Genomic DNA, 14755 nt, shown 5'->3' with positions numbered 1-14755 from the left:
GCAAGTTTGCTCCGAGATGAAATTCTTAATATCTGGAGCTTGAGATCAATGTCAGTGGGATGCAATGTTTTGAGGTACAACTGTTCACTCCTGAAGAGTTTCCCACCCTTACTCCCCCCAACACCCCACACAGAGAAGTTTCTAGTCTGTGAGATGAAACAATGAAGTAGGTTTATTTAAAAAAAAAAAGAGGAAGTTGCCTTCTTTAGATACCAGAGCAGCAAGTGCGCTTGTGATAATGGGGGTGAGGCAGAGAGAGGGGGTCATGCCCTTTCTCGAGACCGCTAGACCTCAGTCTCCCAACCTCGCCACGGGCTGCTCTGCACAGCTGCTGCAACAGGCCGAGTCTGCAGGGTACAGGAAGGGGGGTTGTTTAGTTTCTAGAGGACATCTGTTTTTCTAAACTACTTCTCTCCTTTCCAAAAGCTGGCAAGCCTTAGTCATCTCGGCTCGGCACGAACCCACAAGTGTGCATGTGTGGCTCGGCTCAGGCCCCGCCCTCGGGCGCACACTGCCACCGCGGAGACCCGGCCGGATTGCGGTTCTGGCCTTGGCTGCGAGTGGCTTCTCCGGAGCCGCCCGGCCTCCTCCCCTAAAGAGGACCGCCCGGCCGCCGCGCGGTGCCAGAGCCGAGTACGAGGAAGAAAAGTTTGCAGTGCCCGGCGGAGGCGGGGAACCCGAACCGAGCGGTCCTCCGTTTTTAAGTGTACGCGGCGGCGGCCGCGTCCCGGGCGGCCCTCCTGGAGGACCCGAGCTCCGTAGCGGAGGCTGGAGGCTCGACCCAACGCGGCGGGGGAACTTCTCCTGCGAGCAGTCGCCGCGGGCCACGGTCATCTGCAGGAACTCTCCGGAATCGGGAGGGGGAGGGCCGGATCGCTCTTCCACGGGGATTCGTCAAGAGTTCCGGCGGCAGCTGCGGCGGCGGCGGAGTCTCCCTTTGTCCTCCTAGGACCTCCCTCCTTCCCTGTCTCCCTCCCTCTGTCAGTCAGTGGGTCCCGCTGACCCAGGCGCCGGCGCCCTAAGGGACTCGCTAACCCCCACCTCAGGGTGCATCCCTGGTCACTCCCACCACCCTAGCGTCGCCCCCGAGTGGAGTCTAGCCGAGCCGAGGGGGGTGCGAGCAGGAGGGAGCCGCAGACCCCCGGCCGCAGGATGGTGGCGGGGCTCTCCCCGGCCCGCTGTCCCGGGCGCTGGCTGGTCCCTGGGCTGTGGCTGCTCGCTCTCAGCGGTCCCGGGGGGCTGCTGAGCGCCCAGGAGCAGCCCTCCTGCCACGGAGCCTTTGATCTCTACTTCGTCTTAGACAAGTGAGTGCGGGAAAAGGGATCCAGGGTCTCCTGGGGAGAGTGGCCCTGGGTGGTGAGCTATGGTGGGGGGAGGCTGAGATGTCTGTGTGACCTGGGGAGGGGTGAGTGGTAACTCCGGTGATGGGCGCCCTGTTGCTATCTCTGTCCGAAAGGCGAGCGCTTTCGGATCTGTGCGGGCTGCGGGGTAATAGGAGGAGCCCCGAGCTGCTAGGCTCTCTAGGGAGATGGGCAGTCACTGCTGGCCAGTGGCGGGGTTTCTTAGGAAATGGGAGTGCGGTCACTTGGGGTAACCTTCTGCGACCCTGGGACCCACATAAGACTCCTTCTGAGTCCCCCAGTCCTCAACGCCTCACGCTGGCTAAAGTTTGCCGGGTTTTACCCTGAGCACAGCACTTTCATTGTAGCTTGGCAGTCTAAAGTTAACGTTCTCAACTGTGGATTGCATTTCCTTCTAAGGAAGGCTGTGTTTATTTGAAGAGCTGGGATCTTACTCCAGACAATTAGCAGGCAGGTGATCCTTGAAGATGGGTAGACTTCCTAGGTTCTTGTAGCACCTACCTTTCAGTTGCTAATACTGTTAACTTGGCTTGAAGAAGAGGTCAGCTTACACCCCTGTAAATGTGTTGTTTTTCTGATTCGTTCAATTTTCTTTTTCAGGTCTGGGAGTGTGGCAAATAACTGGATTGAAATTTACAATTTTGTCCAGCAACTTACAGAGAGATTTGTAAGGTATTTCTCCTACTTTTCTTTCCTAAGCAGGGGACTTTGAGTTGGAGGCAAGTAGACCAAAGGCTAGATAGGGTATCCTTTTTTGGAAACCATTTGCAAGGAAAGCCTTTACTGAAGTGTTGATTTTTAAGTGCCTCAAGGTCTTATCACACACATGCTGTTATTAGGACAGCCCTTCAGTTGTTGAGGCCTTATTTCATCTGGATCCCAGAAACTTGGCTCAGGCTCTGGGGAAGTATCTTCAGACATGATTCCAAATGTCTTTTCCTTTCTGAGTTTTCATCTGTTTTGAATTTCACTTATGCTTTCTCAAAATTTATCACTTTAAAAATTTATGCTAATAATACCCATAATATATTTGCCATTCCACACAATTCTTAGCATTATTGAGGTCCTCATTAAGAAAAAAAGTGTTGGTAAACTTCAAATGAGCATGTGTTAATAACCCACTACCAGAAAAGGCACTTGTGTGTGTGTGTGCCTTTAAAGAAATGACTTGTGTTTACACAATGTGTGGGTGTGTGGCTGGTTTAAAATTTAACTGTTCTATATATGCAATAAGCCTTACTAGGAAAGATTGGTTTGTCTCCTATAAAAAGCATAACTGCTATGATAGCCAGCTTACTCTCTTATTTAGAGGTAACCAGAAATTAGTGGCTTTCTTATTTAAAAGTGACCCTAGGACACTAGGCTTTTGAGGCTTTTTTCCTCCTCCTCTTTTTTTTTTTTTTTCTTTTTAAAGAAGAAAAAATGCAACGAGGAAATGCAAGTTTATCAAGATAATGGAAAGGACATGAAAAGGAGCTGTATCATTAAATATTGCTTCTTTCAGTCGTGTTAGCCCAAATGTTTTCTTTAAAACAGGCTTGGATGATCAAAACATTTTGAAAGTCATGTTGCAAGTAACTTCAAACAATCTGTAGAGGCCTAGGAAATCCTTGCTTTCAGTTATTGGCAGCAGTAAGCTTATCCCTATAAAAATGTATGCTTGTCCATGTTCAGTCATCAGTCTCCTGTTTAAGAAGCCAAGTATAACACTCATTTCTGGACAGGGTCTAAGGTAAGCTTGTCTAGGAAAGAAAAGTAAATGAGGCTCTATATCGTTAAGTGTCAAAGGCAGGAGAGAGAGTTGTTGATAAATTTTCTGATTTAATCCAAGAGTGTGCAGAGTGTCTCATAGATTTTGATCAAACGCAGTGGGTCATTTCAGTACATTTCCAAGAAGTAGGGCTCTTATTTGGTCTGGTTTACAAATTGGAATTCTATAGTAAACAGTTCTCTGGCACAAGTTTAGTTGTTCAGTTGCTAACCCATAATATATTGTAGGAAATGAGTAAAGGGTGACTACTGAAGTGAATGACTTTTCAAATATGTGTAACCCTTGGGCATCATTCTGCTCTTCAATTTATAGAGCTGAGTGTTACAGCCTCAGGTTCAGATCTTAAGAAACATTGCATAGGGTGTCTTTGAAACAGGAATCATTCTGTGAGGTCAAGGCTTAGAGCTTAAAAGGTGTAGCTAACTAGGGCAGTTGTTGCCAGTCAGAAGTATGATGCTAAAGACTTAGAGAACTGAGCATGTCTAATCAAAATGTGATTTGTTCTTCTCTTTCACATTGTCCTTGACACTCCTTAAGTAATCCTACCTCAGGATAACTTGTATGAACTCCTCTCATAGTTGTGGTAATTAAATCAAACCTGCTTGTCTCCAGCCCTAAACTTGCTATGATAATCATTCTGAAGGGATTGGCCTCCTTGAAGAAGATGAGGTAGAAGGCCAAAGAAAGAGCTTTCTACAAAAAAAAAAAAAAAAAGAAAGAAAGAAAACTTTCCACTGGCCTGGGATTTATCTTTCTAGGTAATTTGTTCCTAAAGTGGCCCTGTGGGTCAGAGAGGAGTGCCTGAGTGCTGAGCAGCACTGACTAAATCCAGAATGACTTATGTGATAATGGTAATGTTGAGCAGAGTTCATGTATCTACTTAGGGGTTCCATTTAAAAGAAGACTGGACTGTTCAGTGAGACTGATTTTAAATGAGATTACCTAGCTATACATCTGTATTATATCAATATTTCTTTTAAAAATGTTTTAACTGCCTCTTTTCTTGTTTTGCAGCCCTCAAATGAGATTATCTTTCATTGTGTTTTCTTCTCAAGCCACCATTATTTTGCCATTAACCGGAGACAGGTTAGTGCATTATCACTTTGCTGCAGGCTTTTAGTAGAGACTAATCTTAAAGGAATGATGGATATTTCCAAGTGGTGATTCAGGCCTCTCAGTGGAATCAAGCAAGTACGCAGACAGTTTAGTTCTCTTCACTAATAGAGGGAAAAGGAGGTATGAATAATAAAAAAGAGCAGCTAATCTGAAAATCAATATCATTCACATTGCTGTGGAATGTACAATGAGACCCAGATCTCCGCCTTAGTTGTGCGTTTACTGCCTCCCACCTTTCCCCCTCTCTGTTACTGTAAGTAGTTCTACATCTTTCTTGTTTCGATGTAATATATTAATCAACTAGGAATTTGAAGAACATTAAGGAGGAGAAAGATATGGATCTATTTGGATAATTTACTAGATGGAGCAGACATCCTGCATCTTCAGACTTACTCTGAGGTCCACTGATGCAGAATAGGTTTACCTTTATGAAAGAACTCGCTTTTAATTTCATAAATATATATATTTATGAATTTTAATTTAATTTCATATATATATATATAAATTTCCCCCAAATCAATGTCATAATACTTTATATGACCATTTTGGTGTCGTTTGAAATAATCATTGTGGCAAGTTAGAAGTAGTCATTGATGTTAGGTGGCAGCCTGCATGGGAGGGGAGATTGGGGAAGAATGGATACATGTATATGTATGGCTGAGTCCCTTTGTTTTCCATCTGAAGCTTTCACAACATGGTTAATCAGCTATACTCCATCATAGAATAAAAAGTTAAAAAATTAAGTAGTCATTGACATTTTAAAGAGTGGTACTTTCCATAGTGGGAAGGGAGGTTTTCTACTTCATTTAACATGAAGTACACAAGGTAGTTCTTAATCAATTCTTGAATAAATGAGTGGGTTAGTTTTATTGTGAAACCCAATTTCTCCAAACTGTAGTTTCAGCAAAGAAGGCTGTTGTACCTTGTTCTGTGTAATATGTGGATTTCTGAGAAGTTTTGTGTTTATAGTTCCTTTAAATAAAGTATTTTTTTTTTACTTTAAAAATGTCGAGAACACATAATTTTTAAAAGAGCTTACAGAGGTAACTTATTTAAAATTCCCAGAATTGATTTGGAAAATCCATCAAACTTCTAACATATTTGTGCTTTAAGTTTTACTTTTCCTGGAGAGGAAATCTCTCTGTAGGTGGGGAGTCCAGCTTATGACCTCAGTCTCCTCTCTGATACTTCGTTTCATACTTTCTCATGTGCATCTGGGTCTCATCAAAGGCCGGGGCAACAGTAGTCCCTAACAACCCAAATACAACAGCTGTTTATTCCCATTGATATAACAGTCCTTGCCTTCATGAAAAGAATTTTTTCCATTGCCTAGCTTAATTTCCAAAGAAACAGCTTTTGATTCACCCCAGTCACTCAGTGGTAAAGAATCCACCTGCCAATGCAGGAGCTGTAGGTTTGATCCTGGATTGGGAAGATCCCCTGGAAGAGGAAATGGCAACCCACTCCTGTATTCTTGCCTGGGAAGTCCCATGGACAGAGGAGCCTGGCGGGCTACAGTTCATGGGGTCGCAAAGAACTGGACACGACTGAGCAACTGAGCATATACATAGCATGTAGCACAAAAAGAGAACCATGCTAACATTTGTGGAGTGCATATGTAGAGAAAAGCATTTAGAATATTGCCAGACACACTATAGACTCTCAGTAATTGTTAACTGCCTACTTTGTGCTAGGTTCTCTGTTAGGTACTTTATATGTGAGTTCTCCAGCACTTTGATAAACTGTAATCACAGGTCAGCAAGATTGGTATTGCATCAGCAGGCATGGAAAGGGTTTAAATTGTGTTAATCTCACTAACACAATTTTTACTATTACTATACACTATAATAATAGTAAATTTATATTATTGTACACAACCTCACTAACACAATTTTAACCCAGGAGTTGGTGATGGACGGGTTAAAGCCTGGCGTGCTGCTGTTCATGGGGTCACAAAGAGTTGGACAGGACTGAGAGAATGAACTAAACTGAATCTCACTAAAGATTTTCCGTTATCATTGGTTGAATCTGATAAGGCAGAGGTTGGGATAAAGAGGCTTCTGTTTCCAGAGGCAGCATAATATTGCAGCTGAAAGTTGCTGAACCAATTTCCTAGCCAAATGGTCACAGACAAGTGACAACCTCTTTATGCTTCACTTTTTTCCATCTGAATAATGATGACGATGATGGTCGTAATAATAATACCTACCTCATAAGACTGCTGTAAAAATTGAAGTCAGTGTGTGTGGACAATGTAGGACAGAGTCTGGCATATATGTATCAAGAGAAGAGAGCTTTGTTGTTGTTAGTATCTGCAGTTAGGGAGTGTGCAGTATTTTAATCATGGGGAGGCATTATCCTTATATAAAGGAATTATTGTACTGCTTGAAAGGATTTATAATAGTTCAGGAGGAATTTTAGTATAATGCTATTTGCAACTTAAAACATAGTTGGCTCTTCTTTCTCTTTTTAAATAGAAATAAATTTAGTTTTAACAAATTTCCCTGTTTGCCAAATTGCATTAGTTTGGGGTAGCAGAATGTACACTAACAAGGCCTGGGTTAGAGTTCCAGTTTTGCTACTTATTGGTTAGAGATGGGATAAATCATCTTCTCATTCTGTCAGTATTTATGTCTATAAACTGCAGGCATAATCTACTGTGTTTTCCTTCTTTCTTTCTTTCTTTTTTTTTTTTTTAACTGTGTTTCCTTAAGAGATTTGTGGGGATCAAAAATAAGACAATGCATACAAAAGTATTTTGTATATTACAGAACAGTTTCCATTAAAGGATTAAATTCTGAACCTAGTTGTTCTTTTACCAATTTTATTTAATTAGTAACTTTTCAAATTTCTATGGTCCTCTATATTTGGATATAAGGTCACTTTTCATTCATTATACCCCCCCTTTTTTAAAAAAAAAATTGGGGTATTCTTGCTTTACAGTGTTGTATGTTTCTGCTGTACAACAAAGTGAGTGAGCTATATGTATGCATATAACCCCTCCCTCTTGGACCTCCCTTTCCTTGCAACCCCTTCCCCCTCCTCCCCTCCTTCCACCTACCTCCTGCCCCAGCATCTCACCCCTCTAGGTCACCACAGAGTATCGAGCTGAGCTCCATATACTATACAGCAGCTTCCCACCAGCTATCTATTTTACACATGGGTGATATGTTTATGTCAAGCCTAATCTCTCAATTCAACCCACTCTCTCCATGTCCACATGTCCATTTTCTACATCTGCATCTCTGTTCCTGCCTTTTAAGTGTGTAGAAATCATTCACATATTTAGATGCAAGATCACTGAACGAATGTTGCCACAGCTATTGGGGATCCTTGTTTCAAAGTCTAGAAAGGGGAATTCTACGCATGAATTTTCTTGATGTCACACTTAGAGGTCTGAGCGCATAGGAAAAGCAAAGGTCAAATACATCAGGTTTCACAATTTTGTTTCTATTTCTCATAATTCTTCTGTAGCTTGGTAAATATGAGAAGTACCTCTTCGTGTTTCAAAGTGTTGCTAAATATCTTCAGTAGAGAGGAAGCAAGATTAGAAGGCAGTAAGTCCTTACAGTTGGACTGTGTCTTCTGTTAGGGTTTCATCATGAAGTCTGGTACTATGTAAATGCATAAACAGAATAATAAACATGGCAAGAAATGATCAGTTATCCATTTTATATGCTCATGATTTAAAACCATTATTTTTTAAAAACTTTATTTATTGGCTGCATTGGGTTTTCGTCGCTGCACGTGGGCTTTCTCTAGTTGAGGTGAGTGGGGCTACTCTCTAGTCGCCGTGTGAGGGCTTCTCATTGTAGTGGCTTCTCTCATTGTGGAGCATGGGCCCTAGAGCCCACAGGCTTCAGTAGTTGTGACACATGGGCTTAGTTGCCCTGTGGCGTGTGGAATCTGCCTGGATGAGGGATCAAACCTCTGTCCCCTGCATTGGCAGGTCCAGGCAGACTTTCCTGGACCACCAGGAAAGTCCTAAAATGTTATTATTTTGAATATTTCAATTTGAAACATGCTCTTCTTTTGCCCTCATGATTTTTATTTTATTTTATTTTCATTGTTGTTGTTAAGTTGCTGCGTCCTGTCTGACTCTTTGCGACCCCATGAACTGTAGCATGCCAGCTTCTTCTGTCTTCCACTGTCTCCGGCTCAGATTCGTGTCCATTGAGTTGGAGATGTTATCTAACCATCTCATATTCTGCTGCCTGCTTCTCCTTTTGCCTTCAGTCTTTTCCATCAGAGTCTTTTCCAATGAATTGGCTCTTTGCATCGTGTGGCCAAAGCATTGAAGCTTCAGCTTTAGCATCAGTCCTTCCAATGAATATTCGGGCTTGATTTCCTGTAGAATTGACTGGTTTGATCTTCTTGGAGTCCAAGGGACTCTCAAGAGTCTTCTCTTTTATCCTCCCTATCTGGTAATCCCTCCACTCACCTACCCACCATCCTGCTCTGGCTACCCTGTATACCATGTTTTGAGCATTATGTGCTCTGGAGGTAACACAAGGATGGATAATCTTGTGTGTGATAGTGAGGAGTGTATACAAACACATATAACTCAGGGCTGTATTATAGGATCCAGTAAGAGGAAAGTGCTGAGTGTTGACTCAACATGGAAATATCCAGCCTCTCGGTGTTAGAGAATTTGAATCAAGACTCATTTAAAAGGATATTTTTAGTTATTGTGTTGAATAATTGGTGATAGTGAATTATGCTTAGTTCTGTTCAGTGTAATCTTAATGAGGTAAAAGCGATTTAGTTGGAAACATTTAGTGAACATTTTTATGTGCTAGATACTGTGCAAAATGCTTTCCATTCATTATTTAACCCTTATATCAACTCCATGTCATAGATACTATTATCTCAAGTTTATAAATGAGGAAACTGAAGCTGAGAAAGGAAATGTAGCTTGTCCAAGGACACACAGTTAATCAGTGATGAGGAGTATATTAGCCAGAATGGTCTCTTGAAATGTAGAATAGATCATGCCACTCTTGCTCTTAAGACAATCTGATGGCTTAGAGTAGAAAGCATTTCCCAGTGGCCTAAAAGCCCTACCTGACTGCTCACCCAATCCTGTCCTAACACTGCATGCCCCAGTCTCGCCCACTCGCCACCTTTCCCTTCCCTGAACGGGCCGAGTGTGTTTCTATACTAGCAGTTTTGCCCTTTGTCTTCCCCATGTCTTGCCTGGCCTCATCCCATGCGTCACCTCCCCGGAGAGGCCTTGCCTTGGTATCAGGTGTGAAGCAATCCTACCCCACCTTCCCAGTAGTGTCTCACAATTCTCTATTTGGTTATCACTTTTTGAAATTGTTCTGATAATTAATCGATTTATTTTATCTCCATAACCCTAATGTAAACTGCATGAGAGCAGAGGGGTCTTCTTTGTCTCGTTTACCTTCACCTCCAAATCTTAACACCTATAACAGAGCTTGAAACATAGTAGATGCTCAGGAAGTATATGTTGAATGAACGATTGGGTTGGTCTGACTCTAGAACCTGAGTTATTAACTGCTATCAAATGTTTTCTCTCCTTAAGAAATAATAAAACATGATTTATATTTGCTAATCTTTTCATTCCTATTGTTATAGATCAGTTACGAACATTTCCAACTCTCTTTTTGATATACTTGTCCCCAACTTGAAAAAGTCATATAATTGTTTGACCTGAGAATAATAATCAATTACTTAGGAAAAAATATTCTGTAGACAAACTTAGTCTAGGAAATTAAAAATAAGTTATTTGATTAAATTTATATAAAAAGTGTAAGTAATATATACATTTCTGTTATTTGAAAGGATTTCTTTTAATTCCTTTGAATCCAAGTTAAAAGTTTACTTGTGATAAGATAGTTGGTAATTTATAAATTGGTTCATTCATTTTGCAGGCAGGGAAATTTGCCAGTATTTGTAAACGTTTAGAAGTCTTCTATCAGCAATTTTACTTTTTAGGACTATGCCCTACTGAAATAGTAGCACCAGTGTGCAAAGATAGGTATATGTGAGATTAAACCCTGAAGCATTGTTCATAATGTGAAAATGGTAGTAAATCTAAATGCTCATCAGTTGATGATACTGTAATTAAATTAGAGTATATACATAGAATTGGATACTATGCAGTCATTCAAAGAACTGGAAAATCTATATATATTGCTATGAAAATATGTCTAAGATATAGTAGTTGAGAAAAGCAAGTTGCAGAATACTCTGTTAAAGATGATAAAAACAAAAATTTTAATGGTTTTTATGGTATGTGTGTATGATAATGAATGCATGGAAAAAAGTCTGGAAAATGAGCAACAAATTGCTAACAACAATATTGTCTTAGCAATGAGATTCAGGGTGGGGGTTCCTTTAGTGAGATTCAAGGTGGGGGCTCCTTCATGTTTTAGTTTCTATACATTTAGGTTATTCAATTTTATTTGAATAATATACTATTTATAAAAAACAAATGCTTAGGTTTAAAGGAAATATGACTGACTTATGTAGCCAGAGACAACTCTCTTGGTATCAGAATGGAACTCAGGAGTTAGAAAGTATAAACATTAGGAGTAGAGCATTGTTGTTGTTCAATCACTCAGTCCTGTCTGACTCTTTGCGAACCCATAGACTGCAGCACGCCAGGCTCTCCTGTCCTCCACCATCTCTTGGAGTTTGCTCAAATTCATGTCCATTGAGTTAGTGGTATGCTGTGCTTGGTCGCTCAGTCATGTCCGACTCTTTTTGACCCCATGAACTGTAGCCTGCCAGGCTTCTTTGTCCATGGAGATTTTCCTGGAAAGAATACTGGAGTGGGTTGCCATGCCCTCCTCCAGGGGATCTTCCCAACCAAGGGATTGAACACAGGTCTCCTGCCTTGCAGGCAGATTCTTTATGGTCTGAGCCACCAGGGAAGCTCAAGAATACTGGAGTGGGTAGCCTATGCTTTCTCCAGGGGAACTTCCTGACCCAGGAATCGAACTGGGGTTTCCTGCATTGCAGGTGGATTCTTTACCAGCTGAACTACTAGGGAAACCCATTGAATCAGTGATGCTATCTAACCATCTCGTCCTCTGCTGCCGCTTCTCCTTTTGCCTTCGATTTTTCCTAGTGTCATAGTCTTTTCCAATGAGTTGGCTCTTTGCGTCAGGTGGCCAAAGCATTGGAGCTTCAGTTTCAGCAACAGTCCTTCCAATGACTATTCAGTGTTAATTTCCTGAATAGGAATAGAACATATTCAGCTGTTAACCTGGGGAGTGCTGAAGTGAAATGAAATGAAAGTTGCTTAGTTATGTCCAACTCTTTGGGATCCCATGGACTATATAATCCATGGAATTCTCCAGGCCAGAATACTGGAATGAATAGCCTTTCCCTTCTCCAGGGTATCTTTCCAATCCAGGGATCGAACCCAGGTCTCCCACATTGCAGGTGGATTCTTTACCAGCTGAGCCAGAAGGGAAGCCTGGCGGAGGGGCGCAGATCCTGAAGGTTGCTTGTTAAATGTAAACATCAGGACTGGACTCTGGGTCAGAAAAACATAGGCGCTGTATACGAGCTGTGTAACTTTGGACAAGTTATTTCACCTCTTGCTACCCAATTGTCTTGTCTGTTATAAGGAGCTAATCATTCCTACTGTGTAGAAGTGTTGGGGTAATATTGGGATGATTAAGTGCACATAATGCATGAGGAGGCCTAATTAATGACTAGGTGGGAAGGAGGCTGAGGCTGAGATGAGATCTGGGTCTTATCACTGTACCGCCTCATCACCGTTATGTGCCCAGATTCAAGCAGAAGCTTGAAGTCAAGTGACTTTGCTCAAAGTGACACGGCTATGTCAGAGCCAGAATTCACCCCTGTGTATAGCTCTTGAGCATGAGCACCTAACCATTCCACTGCCTCAGAATCTTTGTTCCCCGTTCTCCAGCTGGTTTCCAGAATTGGTCAGAGTTGTCATAATTCAAAGATATATTCATCCTCTAAATTTCTTCTGTGCTCTTACAAACCAGTGACGTGGTGAGAGGAAGTGACTAGTTGTTTTTGTTTAGATTCTAACAGGGAAGTAATTTTTCCTGTTGAGAAAAGTCAGTGCTGGTCACACATTGTGCTAATTCTGAGAGGTCTGAGCATGGCAGCAACTCAGACTCCAGTCGTGGATGTGGGAATAGCCGTTTTCAGTGAAGTCCCATATTTGCTTTGTGGATATGTTCTAGAAAATGAAATGCATTGTTACTCATGTCTGGAAGACACACCTGGCACACTCAGGTGGTAAAATGCAGAGGTCATTTTTTCATGGCCCAGGGAGGTGTTGAATGAGGAAATGGGGTATAAACACACAAGATACAGCAGATACAGACTTTAGGTGTCATCTGGGTACCTCACTTAGGTAAGTGTAGACTAAATTAGAGACGAATTTTCACAAACCCATATTGTATGGGGCATTTTGTAAGCAGATATTTTTGAATCTAGGACTCTGACTTTGGATTCATTGGTCTGGAATCTGTACCACAGAGACCTTGACATATATTGGCCTTACCATGACATGTTAAATAAAAAGTAAACAAGTTTTTATATAAAGTATGAGTTCCTAAGGTAATGTATTAGCAATGTTTGTGCCTGAAAAATCATCTTTCATTCTTTTGAAACCCTTTAAAATCTTTTAAGTTGAGCTAATAGGGAACAATTTTTTTTTTTTTGCAGTTTATTCTTCACACTGTATGCCATGTAACAGTATATAATGGCATAATTAAATAGATAGCTAGGATGGTCCCACATTTGAATGAGTGGGCAGATTTTCCCTCCTGTAATTTTTCTAATTTTGTCAGACTGATTATATAATATTGTGGTTTATTAATGGAAGGAGATAGAAGTAGTAAAGTTTATTGAGCACTTACTATGTATCAGACATTTTGCTAAATGCTTTATTTGTAATTGCTCAGGTAAAGTACAGTGCTAAGTGGATTATAAATCATTAGTAATTTTGTATGGACATGAATAACATCTTGAGAAGATTGTCTTGTCTCATATTCTACTCAGTCTACTAAGTTTTATTTTCCAAGAGCAATATTTAATTATGTTATGTAACTATACTTCAGCCACCTGATGCGAAGAGCTGACTCATTGGAAAAGACCCTGATGCTGGGAAAGATTGAGGGCAGGAGGAGAAGGGGACGACAGAGGATGAGATGCTTGGATGGCATCATTGACTCAATGGACATGAGTTTGGGTAAACTCTGGGAGTTGGTGATGGACAGGGAGGCCTGGCATGCTGCGGTCCATGGGGTTGCAAAGAGTCGGACACAACTGAGCAACTGAACTGAATTGAAATCTTTATAAAGTTTCTGTGTATTACTACATTTTGTTTGCAGTTTTGTTCATTTCATATCCCTGGCTGATAATCTCTTAAGGATAAAGTACAGTTCAGTTCAGTTCAGTCACTCAGTCGAGTCTGACTCTTCATGACCCCATGGGCTGCAGCACGCCAGGCTTCCCTCTTCATCATCAACTCCAAGAGCTTGCTCAAACTCATGTCCATCGAGTGTGTGATGCCATCCAACCATATCATCCTTTGTCATCCCCTTCTCCTCCTGTCTTCAATCTTTCCCAGCATCACGGTCTTTTCCAGTGAGTCAGTTCTTCCCATCAGGTGGCCAAAGTATTGGAGTTTCAGCTTCAGCATCCGTCCTTCCAATGAATATTCAGGACTGATTTCCTTTAGGATGGACTGGTTGGATCTCCTTGCAGTCCAAGGGACTCTGAAGAGTCTTCTCCAACACCACAGTTCAAAAGCATCAATTCTTCTGTGGTCAGCTTTCTTTATAGTCCAACTCTCACATCCATACATGACTACTGGAAAAACCATAGCTTTGACTAGATAGACCTTTGTCAGCAAAGTAATATCTCTGCTTTTTAATGTGCTGTCTAGGTTGGTCATAACTTTTCTTCCAAGGAGCAAGTGTCTTTTAATTTCATGGCTGCAGTCACTATCTGCAGTGATTTTGGAGCCCAGAAAAATAAAGTCTCTCACTTGTTTCCATTGTTTCCCCATCTATTTGCCATGACGTGATGGGACCAGATGCGTAATCTTAGTTTTCTGAATGTTGAGTTTTAAGCCAGCTTTTTCACTCTCCTCTTTCACTTTAATCAAGAGACTCTTTAGTTCTTCTTCACTTTCTTCCATAAGGGTGGTGTCATCTGTGTATCTGAGGTTATTGATATTTCTCCTGGCAATCTTGATTCCAGCTTGTACTTCATCCAGCCCGGCATTTTTCATGATGTACTCTGCATATAAGTTAAATAAGCAGGGTGACAATATACAGCTTGATGTACTCCTTTCCCAATCTGGAGCCAGTCTGTTGTTCCATTTCCAGTTCTAACTGTTGCTTCTTGATCTGCATACAGATTTCTCAGGAGGGAGGTCAGATGGTCTGGTATTCCCATCTCTTGAAGAATTTTCCACAGTTTGTTGTGGTTCACACAGTCAAAGCCTTTGGTGTAGTTAATAAAGCAGAAGTAGATGTTT

At 41.5% G+C, this 14755-nt stretch overlaps 1 protein-coding gene across 1 annotated transcript in view; it reads left to right on the top strand.

The window, feature by feature from the left end:
- The first annotated feature begins 319 nt into the window (after positions 1 to 319).
- The window catches only part of ANTXR2 (ANTXR cell adhesion molecule 2), a 178143-nt gene continuing 163707 nt past the window's right edge, over positions 320 to 14755 (top strand). The window contains exons 1-3 of the mRNA XM_061420583.1: positions 320 to 1304; positions 1962 to 2033; positions 4147 to 4218. Of these exons, the coding sequence (XP_061276567.1) occupies positions 1153 to 1304; positions 1962 to 2033; positions 4147 to 4218 (296 nt within the window). The 5' untranslated portion in view covers positions 320 to 1152. The remainder of the gene's footprint in view (positions 1305 to 1961; positions 2034 to 4146; positions 4219 to 14755) is intronic.

Source organism: Bos javanicus, chromosome 6 (assembly GCF_032452875.1).
Source record: "Bos javanicus breed banteng chromosome 6, ARS-OSU_banteng_1.0, whole genome shotgun sequence".
Lineage (NCBI taxonomy): Eukaryota > Metazoa > Chordata > Mammalia > Artiodactyla > Bovidae > Bos > Bos javanicus.
Note: the sequence above shows the minus strand (reverse complement) of the source record. Positions and strands in the feature narration are given on the sequence as shown.